Source organism: Malus domestica, chromosome 03, assembly GCF_042453785.1.
Source record: "Malus domestica chromosome 03, GDT2T_hap1".
Taxonomy (NCBI): domain Eukaryota; kingdom Viridiplantae; phylum Streptophyta; class Magnoliopsida; order Rosales; family Rosaceae; genus Malus; species Malus domestica.
In genome coordinates this window covers 22,737,246-22,752,048 of record NC_091663.1, presented here as the reverse complement: position 1 = coordinate 22,752,048, position 14,803 = coordinate 22,737,246, and the positions used below count along the sequence as shown (strand labels likewise).

Genomic DNA, 14,803 nt, shown 5'->3' with positions numbered 1-14,803 from the left:
AACACTATATTGTCTGTGAAAAGCATACACCAAGGAATATCATCTTGAATATGTCCTGTTAACTCATCCATTACCAACGCAAAAAGGTAAGGACTTAAGGATGAGCCTTGATGTAATCCTACAGTTATGGGGAAGCTTTCGGTTTGTCCTTCATGAGTTCTTACGGCAGTCTTTGCTCCTTCATACATATCCTTTATAGCTTGGATATATGCTACTCGTACTCCTTTCTTCTCTAAAATCCTCCAAAGAATGTCTCTTGGGACTCTATCATATGCTTTTTCCAAATCTATAAAGACCATGTGTAAATCCTTTTTCCCATCTCTATATCTTTCCATCAATCTTCTTAAGAGATAGATTGCCTCCATGGTTGAGCACCCTGGCATGAACCCGAATTGGTTGTCCGAAACACGTGTCTCTTGCCTCAATCTATGCTCAATGACTCATGCTTAATGACTCTCTCCCAGAGCTTCATTGTATGACTCATTAGCTTAATACCCCTATAGTTCATGCAATTTTGTACGTCGCCCTTATTCTTGTAGATAGGCACCAAAGTGTTCTTTCGCCACTCATTTGACATCTTCTTCGTTTTCAAAATCCTATTGAAAAGGTCAGTGAGCCATGCTATACCTGTCTCACCCAAGACTTTCCACACTTCGATCGGTATATCGTTTGGGCCCACTGCTTTTCTATGCTTCATCTTCTTCAAAGCTACAACCACTTCTTCCTTCCTGATTCGACGATAAAAGGAGTAGTTTCTACACTCTTCTGAGTTACTCAACTCCCCTAAAGAAGTACTCCTTTCATGTCCTTCATTGAAAAGATTATGAAAATAACCTCTCCATCTGTCTTTGACCACATTCTCTGTAGCAAGAACCTTTTCATCCTTATCCTTGATGCACCTCACTTGGTTTAGGTCCCTTGTCTTCTTTTCCCTTGCTCTAGCTAGTTTATAGATATCCAACTCTCATTCTTTGGTATCTAGTCGCTTATACATATCGTCATAAGCCACTAACTTAGCTTCTCTCACAGCTTTCTTCGCCTCTTGCTTCGCTCTTCTATACCTTTCACCATTTTCATCCGTCCTATCCTTGTATAAGGCTTTACAACATTCATTCTTAGCTTTTACCTTTGTTTGTACCTCCTCATTCCACCATCAAGATTCCTTTTGGTGTGGAGCAAAGCCCTTGGACTCTCCTAATACCTCTTTTGCTACTTTTCGGATACAACTAGCCATGGAATCTCACATTTGGCTAGCTTCCCCCTCTCTATCCCACACACATTGGGTGATTACTTTCTCTTTGAAAATGACTTGTTTTTCTCCTTTTAGATTCCACCATCTAGTCCTTGGGCACTTCCAAGTCTTGTTCTTTTTTCTCACTCTTTTGATATGTACATCCATCACCAACAAGCGATGTTGATTAGCCAAGCTCTCTCCCGGTATAACTTTGCAATCCTTACAAGTTATACAATCCCCTTTCCTCATTAGAAGAAAATCTATTTGTGTTTTTGACGACCCACTCTTGTAGGTGATCACATGTTCTTCTCTCTTCTTAAAGAATGTGTTGGCTAAGAAGAGATCATATGCCATTGCAAAATCCAAGATAGCTTCCCCATCCTCGTTTCTCTCCCCAAAACCATGGCCACCATGAAAACCTCCATAGTTGCCTGTCTCCCTGCCCATGTGTCCATTTAAATCTCCTTCTATAAATAACTTCTCCGTCTGGGCAATTCCTTGTACCAAGTCTCCAAGGTCTTCCCAAAATTTCTCCTTCGAACTCGTATCCAACCCTACTTGAGGTGCGTACGCACTAATCACATTGATGAGTTCTTGTCCAATTACAATCTTGATTGCCATGATTCTATCTCCTACCCTCTTGACATCTACAACATCTTGTGTCAAGGTCTTGTCCACGATGATGCAAACCCCGTTTCTCGTTCTATTTGTGCCCGAATACAAAAGTTTAAACCCTGAGTTTTTAGATCCTTTGCCTTAAGACCAACCCGCTTAGTTTCTTGAAGGCACATAATATTTATCCTTCTCCTCACCATAACTTCCACTACTTCCATAGATTTTCCCGTTAAGGTTCCTATATTCCACGTTTCTAAACGCATTCTACTCTCTTGAACTCTACCATTCTGTCCTAGCTTCTTCACCCTCCCCCATCCAATAGGATCAAAGTACTTCTTTTGTGTGTCCTGTGTAAAGTTGATAGGAGCATATGCTCCCAAACAACTTTGAGTGGAGTCGTTCGAAAAGAAGTTTCTTTGGCCCCCTTGCTCATTTAACACTGCATCTGGGTGCCGATGGAGATACAGCGACCCTTACTCACTTATTACTGTGCTCGGGCCACACAACGCGCCATTTACGGGTGACGCCCTAGCTTTAGCGCGATTTCGTTCTGGATTCATTTTCATAAGGATTCGACGTAACCGAGGAGTGCCGGTTGTCGACTACCTGACGCCCTCTCCCTCCTCCTTTACCCGGGCTTGGGACCGACAATGTAAGATAAACTTACACAGGCGGGATTAAATTAAAGAACAAACTTAAAATAATAAATTATTAAGGGCTAAAAAATAGCCCTTTCGATTGGAAATTGTATATAGATATGGCTTGACATTATTCATTAAAAAATAATTTCTCGCATGGCTATAATCTGAACGAAGGCTAAATATACTCCTTTGATTGGAGATGACCTTGGTATTTCCTGCTTCTTTCTCCTTTGTCCTTTAGTTTACTCAAGGTTTTTCTTTTATAATGGTGTCATCCTCTTCTTCTTTTCTTGGCCCAAACACCATTCCCATCCTCCATTTTCAGCAACAGACCCAGCACTATGGCTGGCCTACGCCCCAGCCCTAAAAGCCTGCCGCAACGGCCCAGATGCATTAACCTGGTGCTTGGCCCAAGAGCGCTTGATATAGGGCAACCAGACCTGCTACTGTAGGCCTTTTAGGCCCTCCATGTTGTTAACGATGTTTTCACTTCTCAACACACCCACGCAACATGTCCTCACAAGTACCATGGGCTCGATACCGCTCATCCTTTCACCAGAGTCCAATTTACACCTCCATACCATCTGAACTATTATTTTGAAACCGATGCGACTCATTATATGACGGGCCAATCCTCTGCTTTTTAAACTCCTCAACCCGATCCCATCCCTATCCGCTGAATGTTTATTTGAGTAATGGCTATCTGATGAATATTACCCACACTAGTACAATTCCTCTAACTCTTGGTCCTATTAATTCCATCTTCGTAATGTTTTTCTCATTCTGACCTCCGCAAAAATCTTCTTTCTGTTGCCCGTTCCACTCAAGAAAATCCAGTCTTTTTGTGTTTGCTCTTAACTTCTATTAAATCTATAACTTTCGCACTGGTATTTGACCTTTTCAAGGCCTTTGTCAGGATGGGCTTTATCTATTGACCCTATCATCTACCACCTCCCCTGTTCCCAAAGCTTTTGTTACCATATTTTTCTTCCACATGGCATCAGCGATTTCGTCCCCGGTAAAGTCTTGTGTTTGTTACCATATTTTCTACCTCCTGTCATGAATTTGGGCATTGAACATCGTTACTCTTGCCCTCACACTCCTCAACAAAATGGGATTGATGAACCTAAGCATCGTCACATTGACACACCCCAACTCAAATAACTACCTAGCTAAAGGTGGAGATGTGATGACTATCACTAAATCAACAATTTAACCTCACCGTTAAGGTGATGGGTACCATCAGCCTAATGACGAAGATATCAGTAAGAAAAGAAAAATGTGAATAAATTTAAACCAAATGACTCTTTATTAAAAATATTAAAAGTTATCTTATGCAACCTTCTCACTTGGGAACACATTAGGGTTCAACCCTATTATTATCACATTAGTTCAGAGCATAATAGTTACGCACACAACGGTAATCACAAAGTATGTGTTGTGCCAAGCATAATCGATAGTACTATCATGCATTGTTACAAAAACCAAATAAACATAGCTAAAGGGAGTCACCCTACACAGTAGGAAGTTGGCACTCCTACCAAGCCCACTTGTCATCAAACTTTGCCTTGTGCTCACTAGGTCCTAAAGGGCAAAAGAAAAAAAAAACAAAGTGTGAGTAGATCATTATCATTTATATAGTCAAAATCATTTCAAATATCAATAGCTACCAAACTAAGAGAAACTAAACATAACTACAAGGAAGTGATTTCCGTTCACTAGTTTTTTTTATTTTTTATGTGTACAACTCTATTTATTTCCAGTTGTTGGATTGAATAAAAGCAACGGAGAATCAAGGTATAAAAATAAACACAAGTGGACATAAGGAGAAAATTAGTGTGAGTGAATCACTTCTATAGACTACATAAGCTCAATGTAATAAATATGTAATTATATTATATTATCATAGCATATCACAAAAATCTATTAAATAAAACTAAATTACAATTACTTACAATGTTGCTAATTTTGGCTTGGGAGGATCAACCAAGCAAATATCAAGGAAGTTATCAATGGAAGTGTAGTTGTAATCGGGATATAATTCTGAGGCCTCTAGGTTGTTTGCTGTGTGTTCAATCCTCATTTGACCTTTGATGAATAAGCTGTGAATGATTGCTGCACGTATATTGTCTGGGGGAGGAAGAGCTACAAGAAAATGAAGCAAAATGCTTTAAAAAAACAAATAATAATAATTGAGATCATCACCATCCATTTGATTCACAAAATCAAACTAGTTAGTGACATTATTTTGTTTATTACTGTAAGAATTGTTTGATTATCAGGTTGAATTAGATGGTAATTAAGTCATAGTGGTTAATTGAAGTGGTGAGGAAGGGTGCGGTAACGACTTAGGAATTAGGATTATGTTAGGGCTAAGTTTGATTTCTTCTAACGTATCAAAGAAAAAGTGCAAGAAACATAATCTGTATATCCATAGAGAAAGGTATAATGTATGAATCTGTAATCTTTACTTTCATATATGCGGTTGTATACAGATTAGAAATATTCTTACTCTTAGAGTGATTGAGGATTTCTTGTTCTGGGATATGAATCCTTCTGAGCATCCGTCCTTTCTTCTTTTCCCAACAAGAAATCAAATCCAGCTGAGATATAATGTTTCGTTGCGGTTTACAAGTGAGAACGTGATTGGCTGCCCTTGGATCTGTTGCTGCTTTTATTGTGTAGGTGGCTATATCTTCCTCGTAATTCAACACAGCTATAGACATCCAAAATAAGAGAATAAGGAACACAAAGAACATCAAAATTATTGTATTGCATATTGGTTTTTCAACTATACATTTCCTATGTAAGATAAATGAATTCAACAATATACCCTTTTTGTTGGTCGAAACAAGAATGTAAATTACAACCACGAAGAGAAGAAAAATAATCCCGTTGAACTAAGATGTGTCTATGAGTCTCAACCTAGACACTGAGCATGTGTGACCACAAAATGTATTGTTTTTAACAGTTATATTTGTGATTATCAATAACGTCTCCGTTTCATACATTCTACTGCTACCTCCTCCCTCTTTGCCATATTTCTTCGCACCTTATTATTTTCATACACTTTCATGCTATTTCTAGCAAAAAAAAGTGTGAACTAAATTAAGATACGAAAAACAAAAAATTTATCAAACAAGTCCTTAGCGATCACCAACTTCACTGGGGCAAAATACTATTCATTTCATTTCTCAAGCGACGTAACCGGTGTAAATTATTTTTATATAAATAAACAAAAAAAAATAAAAATAAAAAAAACAAGTAACATTCTACTAGCTAGGAAAATAGTGCATTTGTGGTTCAGAAGTAAAGTGCAACACTTGCATACTTACCCTTGGCTTCACCAGTGCCATAAACAATGACTTCCTCAAGTTCTTCACGAGGATGAAGCAAATAATCAACAAAATATGCAGCAAATGAGTTTGCACACACATAAGTGTACGGAATTCCTGCTGCTTCAGTCGCCCTTCTAATCACCCTTCTATTCTCATGTATAGCCTCGAAAGGCGGCAGCGCGCTTGCTCTTTCTGGATCATCTCCAAACTCTGCCGGAATAAATCTCTGATTTCATAGTCCCAACATATATATGTTGTACGCAGTTAGACACGAACATATATATGAAATGAACTTGACTGATGTAACCAAGAATATCCACATAATCATGGTTCAGATTCACAGTCAACGTGAAAGAACATTTTTCACATATATTTTCACCTTTATATTTCCAGCATCTTTGATGGCGTTGATAATTTTGAACTGTTGAAGAAGCTGAGGAATAGGCAATGTAGATATTACAATGTCAACTTGTCGAAGCACTGCGACTAGCTTTTCGTGCTCATCGAGTTCACCCTGTCCAGTTCACAACATATCAAATTGGTTCTCCTAAACATTAAATTGATTAGCTATATACGAAATATGAGCAGTGAATTAGTAGAGTTTAGCCAATTAAGAAATGAGAGGTTAATTAGCATAAGTAATATATATTTATATATATAATTAATTACTTGGAAGATGGTGACTCCCATGGCTTCATATTCTTTATGCAGCTCAAGCTTGGAAGGGTGAGTGCTGGGTTTGATTGATCGGGCGTAAGCATAGGTTGGATGGCCCAATGAAACGCTTGCTTTCACCATGTACTTGCCTAGGTACCCTGTGGCTCCAAATATCAGTATCTTCTTGTTCTCACAAGCCATAACCTTCTTCATTAATATTGTTCTTCCCAGCTGATACTTGTAAGGGCTATTGTGTTTTATATAGGGAAAATGAGTGCATGATGAAGATGGAACAAAAATTCCACAGTGCTCTAAACTACATGGTATTTTGAGCATTTGAACCGTTGGATTTTGGTTTTAGTGTTTTTTTTATCACAGATCTAATGGTCAAAAACTCGGAATATCCAATGGCACTCGAGAGGATCATGGAAAATCTCAAAGATGGAAATAGGTACATGAATTGTCACGATTGCTGACCAGATTATTACACCTGTGAATTATGCAATAGGGTTGGCAGTAATAATGTGGATTTAATATTTGATACTTCGATTGCTGACCAGATTATTACACCTGTGAATTATGCAATAGGGTTGGCAGTAATAATGTGGATTTAATATTTGATACTTCGTACTTCACATGAGGATTTTCTCCCTAGAATGTACGTTTCACGTTAATATTGGCAAGAGACCAAAAGATAAAAGCTGCACTGCGTACAGCCATAAATTAAAAGTTCCACTCTTTATAGCCACAAATTCCACATTATCCAATTCGACACTCAACTTTTTGCTTGAGACTCAAATAATATAAGCTGAAGTTTTCTAATGGAACTTAGCATTCGTCCGAGTTCGTACTAGATAATAAGTTTTGCTGCTGCAGTGGCGGAGTCAAGGATTTACAATCATGGAATTATAAAAAAGAAGCTTAAAAAAATTATCATACATTCATTTACATAGTCCATGACTGTGTTCTCATATTCGGAAAAAATTGTATCACATCATTGTTACGACACTCAAATGTAGGTTTCTAATAATTTTGATACAAAGTCAATAGTTATACACATAGCTATGTATTTTTATATTTCCTTATGCCATTATATACTTGGGAAATACCCCAAAATGGGACAATTCATTAATCTTGGGACAGAAATAGGACGAACCAATCATTCACAAGCCATGCACACCATGCACAAAACCAAAATTACTAAAATACTCGCATATAAATACTAAAAATCACCAACACATTGCATCATTGTTCACATTTAGAAGAGAGGGATGTCAAGAGAGCTTTGTGAGCTCTGGGTTTCTGGGTTGAGCTCAGATCTCTGAGCTCCAATTTCGAAGAGAGGGAATGAGTTGGGTTTTGGGTTGACCTCATACCTCTAATATCGAATAAAGGGATGTGAGAGAGAGGTGAGAAGAGTGAGCTGGATTTTGTACCATATTTTCTGTTTTGGCCAGAAAGTTTCATTTTTTCCGGCAACTAAAGCTTCGACATGCATAGTAAGGTACAATGTTTAGTTCCAAGTTCCTTCATCAATGATTCATGAAATAAATGGGTTGTTTGTAAGATGAATTAATACTTATAAGTTAAATTAGGGTTTGTGTTTCATGTTGGGGCGTATTGGTTCTGGAATAAATTTCAAGTTTTGACATGCTACAAAACTGGGATGGAACAATTTCAGGTTCAAGTGTCCAATTGCAGAAAATTGTGAAAATTTTTCTGTCATGTGCATATGGTGTGCATGGCTACATCTTAATATGAGAAGCAGGAATGTTCACTAGTTATGATGCACGTATGTTGTGCCCCGGAATTTGGCAAGTATGACAACAACCTAGTTGGCCTCGGCGAAAAACAAAATTAAAAAAAGCTTAGAGGACGTTAATGGTCATGCATGTCCATGAAATAACGACAACGAGTATCATGTTTTCCATGTGCCTGATTAAGCAGTGGTTGATATACGTAACAAGACTTTTCAAATTGTCATTGTAACCATATATACGTAACAATTATATTTTAATTGTATCCACTATACCAATATGTTGCCGTTAAAGTTTCTCTTGTTATGTGCATATCATGTGCATGTACTGGACATGTTATGTGCATGTATTGTACATATTATGTGCATGTGGTGCACATATAATGTATATGATGCGTATTTACATCTTTGATACTCTTCTCATTAATGTAGTTTACTACTTTTTCCTTTGATTTATAGGTAGGCGACGAGTTCGTGAAACAATTTTCTTTGATTCAATTGGGTTCTTTTGTGCCCATTCAAACTGCAATTTTTAAATCCTTGAAATATTTGAACTCAATCAAATTTGATACCAAATTCAAATTAATGAATTTTCGATTCTTCATATAAAGTTTAGGTCATTTATCTGAATGCATCATTTTTCTGATTTCGAAGAGAGAGTTCTGAGCTATGGGTTTGAGCTCAGATTTGTGAGCATAACATGTGCATGTCGTGTACATACAGTGTATGAGCAAGCTTAATACGAACAGAACGAATGAGTACGCGAAACAATTTCATCCATATCCTTCTCTCTTCCTTATTTCCACTCTGATTTCTCTCTTTTCCCTCCAATTTATCTCTTCTCCAAAAAGCAAATGACCTTTATACTAGGAGAAAAAAGGTCATCAACCATAATGGATGCCTATTGTAGATCGAAATCCACCACAGACACTTTGCCAGTTAATATTTTGGATGTGATAAAAAGTTCGGGTTTTTACCACGGGCAAAGTACGATGTCAATAAGCAAATAATCACATACATGACCCGTGGTAAATTGTAACCTAACACCACATGCTAAAACTGTTGTGAATCATTAATTGTCCAAGGCCAATGCCCATTGTAAAAAATTTTCTAAAAATAAAAAAATAAAAAACATTTTAATTAAAAATAATATTAGAAATACCCAAAAAATTGCTAATTAACTATAATACAATAACTTTTTAAATAGTCACATATTCAAATAGAATTATGTACAAGCATTACACTAAATTACAACAAAAGTCACATATACAATTGTTTGCGCCCGATTTTACACTATTGGCCCGAGTAATCGAGGCCGTTGAATGAGCAGAATTTTAGACCGTTGAATGAGAAAGTGAAGATAATTTTGTTATTGTTAAAGGATATTATTATTGATTTATCATAATAATTATCTTTTAATAAGGAATTATCTTAACATTTTCCTATCCAAGATAAATGGGATGCAAACTATATCTGCGATTTGGAAGTAAACAACACAGTTTGAGTTGGGACTCTTATCACATGGCATGGCTAGGATAAGGAAATGGTGATGTGATGTGGTAGAATGTTGGCTTGCATGTATGAATAAAGGTTATGGTGGGACCGAATATCCTTGGCATCCTGCCAAGAGTCTTGTCAAATGGCATCACATGGAAGAAACACATCTCATCAATATAAATTTCCATGTGAATTAATGAAGATTGCATGAAGATAGGCATGCATGCAACATGTGAAGTAGAGACAAGCCTACGTGGCTCTTTGTTATCCACCTAGAGTCCCATTTGAGATAGAAACACATCTCATCAAGCACATGGCCTCATCATGAAATATTGTTTAAATAGTGATGGGCACATGATAAAGATGCATGCGGATTACACTAAAGAGATTATGATTTGACTAAGGTTTGAATAGTGAAAGAGTTTTAGTAGCGTGGTGGAACTTCAAAGTTTATCAACCGCGTACTCGTCCCTATAAATATAGAGGCAGTGGCAATGGAAAAAGCCTTTCTAACTCAACATACAAACTGCCCTGCGCAAACTCTCGCTCTACGCGAAACCTCTCAACAATCTTGAGATTTTTATTTTCTTTTTCACCAACACATTTTCAGTTTGGATAAACAGCACTGTGAAGGCAACCGGCGAACACCTTCAGTTTGGATAAACAACACTGTTGTCCGTAGAATCAGCCGACTGCGAAACACCTTCAGTTTGGATTCAGTTTGGATAAACAACACTATTGTCCATAGAATCAGCCCACCGCGAAACACCTTCATTTTGGATAAACAACACTGCGATGAGGCCGATTGGTTATCTATCCAAGTCTCGGTCGAGATGGATTTTCAAATCCTTATTTTCAGAGGTCATCTCATCAGCCTTCTACGTGAAGTGAGGTGTTACCAGGTTACTATATTTGACACCCTGAGAGCCGAATTTGATATTGAACTTCGCAGAACTAGTAGCCTTGTCTTTAGGCTCTAGAACCCGAAGGCCGAGATGTGTTCCTTCTTCGGCTGCAATTGCAAGATCAAGAAGTTAGCAGCACACCCAATGTAACATCAACAAATTTTACTCACCGGCCGAAAGGTATAACAAACTCCTTGACCGGATCATTAAAGCATATCAACAAATTTTGATATGCGTTGACAAATAATTTCCTTGACCATTCGGCTTATGAGCCAAAGCTTAATGAAACTGGAAGGCAATGTTTGCACCCGATTTTACACTATCGGCTCGAGTAATCGAGGCCATTGAATGGGCAGAATTTTAAACCGTTGAATGAGTAGAATTTTAGACCATGGAATGAGAAAATGAAGATAATTTTGTTATTGGTAAAGGATATTATTATTGATTTATCATAATAATTATCTTTTAATAAGGAATTATCTTAACGTTTTCCTATCCAAGATAAATGGGATGCAAACTATATCTGCGATCTAGAAGTAAACAACATAGTTCGAGTTGGGACTCTTATCACATGGCATGGCTGGGATGTGATGGTCATGATAGGCTTTAGCCTACGTATGGGATAAGGAAATGGTGATGTGATGTGGCAGAATGTTGGCTTGCATGCATGAATAAAGGTTATGGTGGGACCGAATATCCTTGGCATCCTGCTAAGAGTCTTGTCAAATGGCATCATATGGAAGAAACACATCTCATCAATATAAATTTCCACGTGAATTAATGAAGATTTCATGAAGATAGGCATGCATGCAACATGTGAAGCAAAGACAAGCCCACATGGCTCATTGTTATCAATCTAGAGTCCCATTTGAGATAGAAATACATCTCATCAAGCACATGGCCTCATCATGAAATATTGTTTAAACAGTGATGGGCACATGATAAAGATGCATGCGGATTACACTAACGAGATTATGATTTGACCAAGGTTTGAACAGTGAAAGAATTTTAGTAGTGTGGTGGAACTTCAAAGTTTATCAACCACGTACTTGTCCCTATAAATATAGATGCAGTGGCAACAGAAAAAGCCTCTCCAACTCAACACACAAATTACCATGCTCAAACTTTCGCTCTACGCGAAACCTCTCAACAACCTTGAGATTTTTACTTTCTTTTTCGCCAACACATCTTCAGTTTGGATAAACAACACTGTGAAGGTAACCGACGAACACCTTCAGTTTGGATAAACAACACTGTTGCCATAGAATCAGCCGACCGTGAAGCACCTTCAGTTTGGATAAACAACATTGCGACGAGGCCAACTAGTTATCTATCCAAGTCTCAATCGAGAAGGATTTTCAAATCCTTATTGGCAGAGGTCATCTCATCAGCCTTCTCGGTAAAGTGAGGTGTTACCAGGTTTCTAGATTCGGTACCCTGAGAGCTGAATTTGATATTGAACTTCACAGATCTAGCAGCCTTGTCTTCAGGCTCTAGAACTTGAAGGACAAGACATGTTCCTTCCTCGGCCGCAATCGCAAAATCAAGAAGTCAGTAGCGCACCCAACGCAACATCAACAAATTTTACCCACCGGCCGAGCTCGGCTGACGAGTTGGCACACCCCGCACGCAACCGAAGGATGTTGTTAGCTCATTAGTTACTCGGCCTGCACGTCACGTAGTCTTGGTAGTTTTTAGGGTCAACAAAAACCTACAAGCTAACCTAAGAAATATGAAATTTACAAGGAAATTGTTACTTAGAAGACTTTAGTTTTCCTTGAACACCTCGAAACAAAATCCTTTCAAATGTGCAATTGCTCGCCTATGCACACACTTCAAAGTTCAAATTCGCAGTTACCGGTAAATATAATAGTTGACATTAGAGTTATGGACCCTCGTAAATTAGAACCACCAACCACTTATGAGATAAAACAAGAAAAAATATATATGTTACAAAGCAAAACTCATGTCTCAACTCAAGGACATGATACATGAAAAAATTTAATCCAAATGAACAGTACCATGAGCTTTTTGTTAAAATTCCCTAAAGTCAATTCCCAAAAGGCAAGCAATCCATCATCTAAGTGATAACAAAATGTCCAAGTGCCAATTGTGCAAGGGATATATTAAACTACTAAGACAGGTAGGGGATCGACATGTATCAAATGCTGAACCCGAGGATCAACTATCACATTGAAATTGAACAACACAAAATATTTAAGGAAGCCAAGTTAATTAAATAAAATAAAATAAAAGGACTGAAGGAAGAACATTTATGCGAACAAAATTCTACCCATCGTTCCAATTTGGTATCTGCACCAACTGAATTCGAGAGGCTTAACGGGAGAAAAGCACTATCAAGTATCAACCAATACTTCACATAGAAAATTAAGAGAATAAATTGTAAAACCTAAATCATGAAGCATAGAATCAAACCTAAATTGAAATTCTTACCAATTAAGGGGCTTCAATAAAAAAATTTTGAATTTAAAATTTAAAATTTTGGTCTCCCGCCTCCTGATTTTTTAATAAAATATATATAATTATACAACACATTATCCCCGTTGTAATAAAAAGACGTTGTGGATACTATCAATATTGACCACGAGCATTACCTATGGTGGCTTATTATTTTTACAATGTGCAACTCTGTGCATGATCATTAACTGCAATTTTATAACGGGTTAAGATTTGCACATGGTAAAAAATTATTATTAAACACGTGCTTATCATGTCCGTGGTAAATTTGTATTTTTTACAATAGGCTCATAAAGATTGTGATGGAATTGTCGTTGTAGATGAACTATTGTCTTGTAGTTGTAAATTTGGATCGAGAGAGGGAGTAGAGGGAATGAGAAGACAGAAGAAATGAAAATCCACATATAAATAAGAGAAACAATAAAAAAATAAAAAATAAAAAATGAAGGATTTGAGTCTCCAAAAATCCAAATCAATCACTTCAACTCCAAAAATCCATTAATCAAAAGGCAAAATTAAGCAAACCTGGTTCACAAAACCTACAAATGAAAATGTAGAGAGAGGGGATAGAGAAAGAGAGAGCTTGGATGAAGAAGATGGGTGGGTTAGAGATAGAGCACTTGGCCTCTTTGTTTCTCTCTCTACAAATGAGAAATGAGAATTGAAATTTCTGGATAACTCATTTACATGGGAGGACAATTTGGTTATTTCAAGGTGTAGGAAAAATCCTATTTATGTCCGATTGTTGTACATGGCGTGTGCATATTCGAAATGTCCTATGTCTATACCAAGATTAAGAAATTGCCATATTTCTGGGTATTTCCTTATATACTTTGTGCTTGTACACATTTTTTGCATGCTCGACTCATGAATTTTAAGCCGTTGGATGAGAGAGGATCTTAGGTGCAAATTCTGTGGGTTTAAGTTTTGTTGTGTTTTAATCATGATAATTATCTTTGGATTTTTGTTGAAAATACCTTACTTAAAGATATCAAATATTTTGAAATATTTTTTATTGGGTGAGGAACAAATGGGATGCAATCATCTTAATTTTAAAGCAATGGACATAGCTCAAATTGATGGAGTTCTTATATCATGTGGACCAGTAGGCATGTTATTTGGCATGAAAGTGCATAGGCAGTGTATGAGCGATTCGTGAAGATTGTTATTATAGGCACCTCAAAATTTTATTATGGAGCAAACTGAGAAAAATTGACCACTAGCTGCCAAACTGAGAGAAAATGAACATAATGATGGGGAAGTGATTATTGTTTACTCTTTTTCTTTATGTGTACAACTCTGTTTATTTCTGGTTGTTGGATTGAATAAAATAAACGGAGAATCAAGGTATAAAAATAAGCACGAGTGGCATAAGGAGAAAATGAGTGTGAGGGAATCACTTCTCTGGACTGTATTGTTGGAAAATAGAATCTCACATCAATCCTATGACAAAATGATATACAACTAATACATAGGAGTTACCACCTCCAATATCACCCAGATCTTTTGTGATAAAACCTGCATGGACCTATAAAGTTTATCATGAGATCATAGCAGGCTATTCTTATATTATTATTATTATTATTATTATTATTATATTATATTTTAGCATATCACAAAAATGTAATAATGAAAAACAAATTACAATAGTACTTTAAACATGCAAATATCAAGGAAACTAG

General features: G+C 37.0%; 1 protein-coding gene across 1 annotated transcript; it reads right to left on the bottom strand.

The window, feature by feature from the left end:
- Positions 1-3,776: 3,776 nt before the first annotated feature.
- LOC103424993 (isoeugenol synthase 1) lies at positions 3,777-7,134 on the bottom strand. The gene is made up of 7 exons (XM_029100031.2): positions 7,110-7,134; positions 6,498-6,975; positions 6,208-6,342; positions 5,826-6,054; positions 5,003-5,206; positions 4,446-4,635; positions 3,777-4,074 (listed from the first exon to the last, which is right to left on the bottom strand). The coding sequence occupies exons 2-7, from the start codon at positions 6,819-6,821 to the stop codon at positions 4,068-4,070; spliced, it is 1,089 nt and encodes a 362-aa protein (XP_028955864.2). The 5' UTR covers positions 6,822-6,975; positions 7,110-7,134; the 3' UTR covers positions 3,777-4,067.
- Between the last annotated feature and the right edge of the window lie 7,669 nt (positions 7,135-14,803).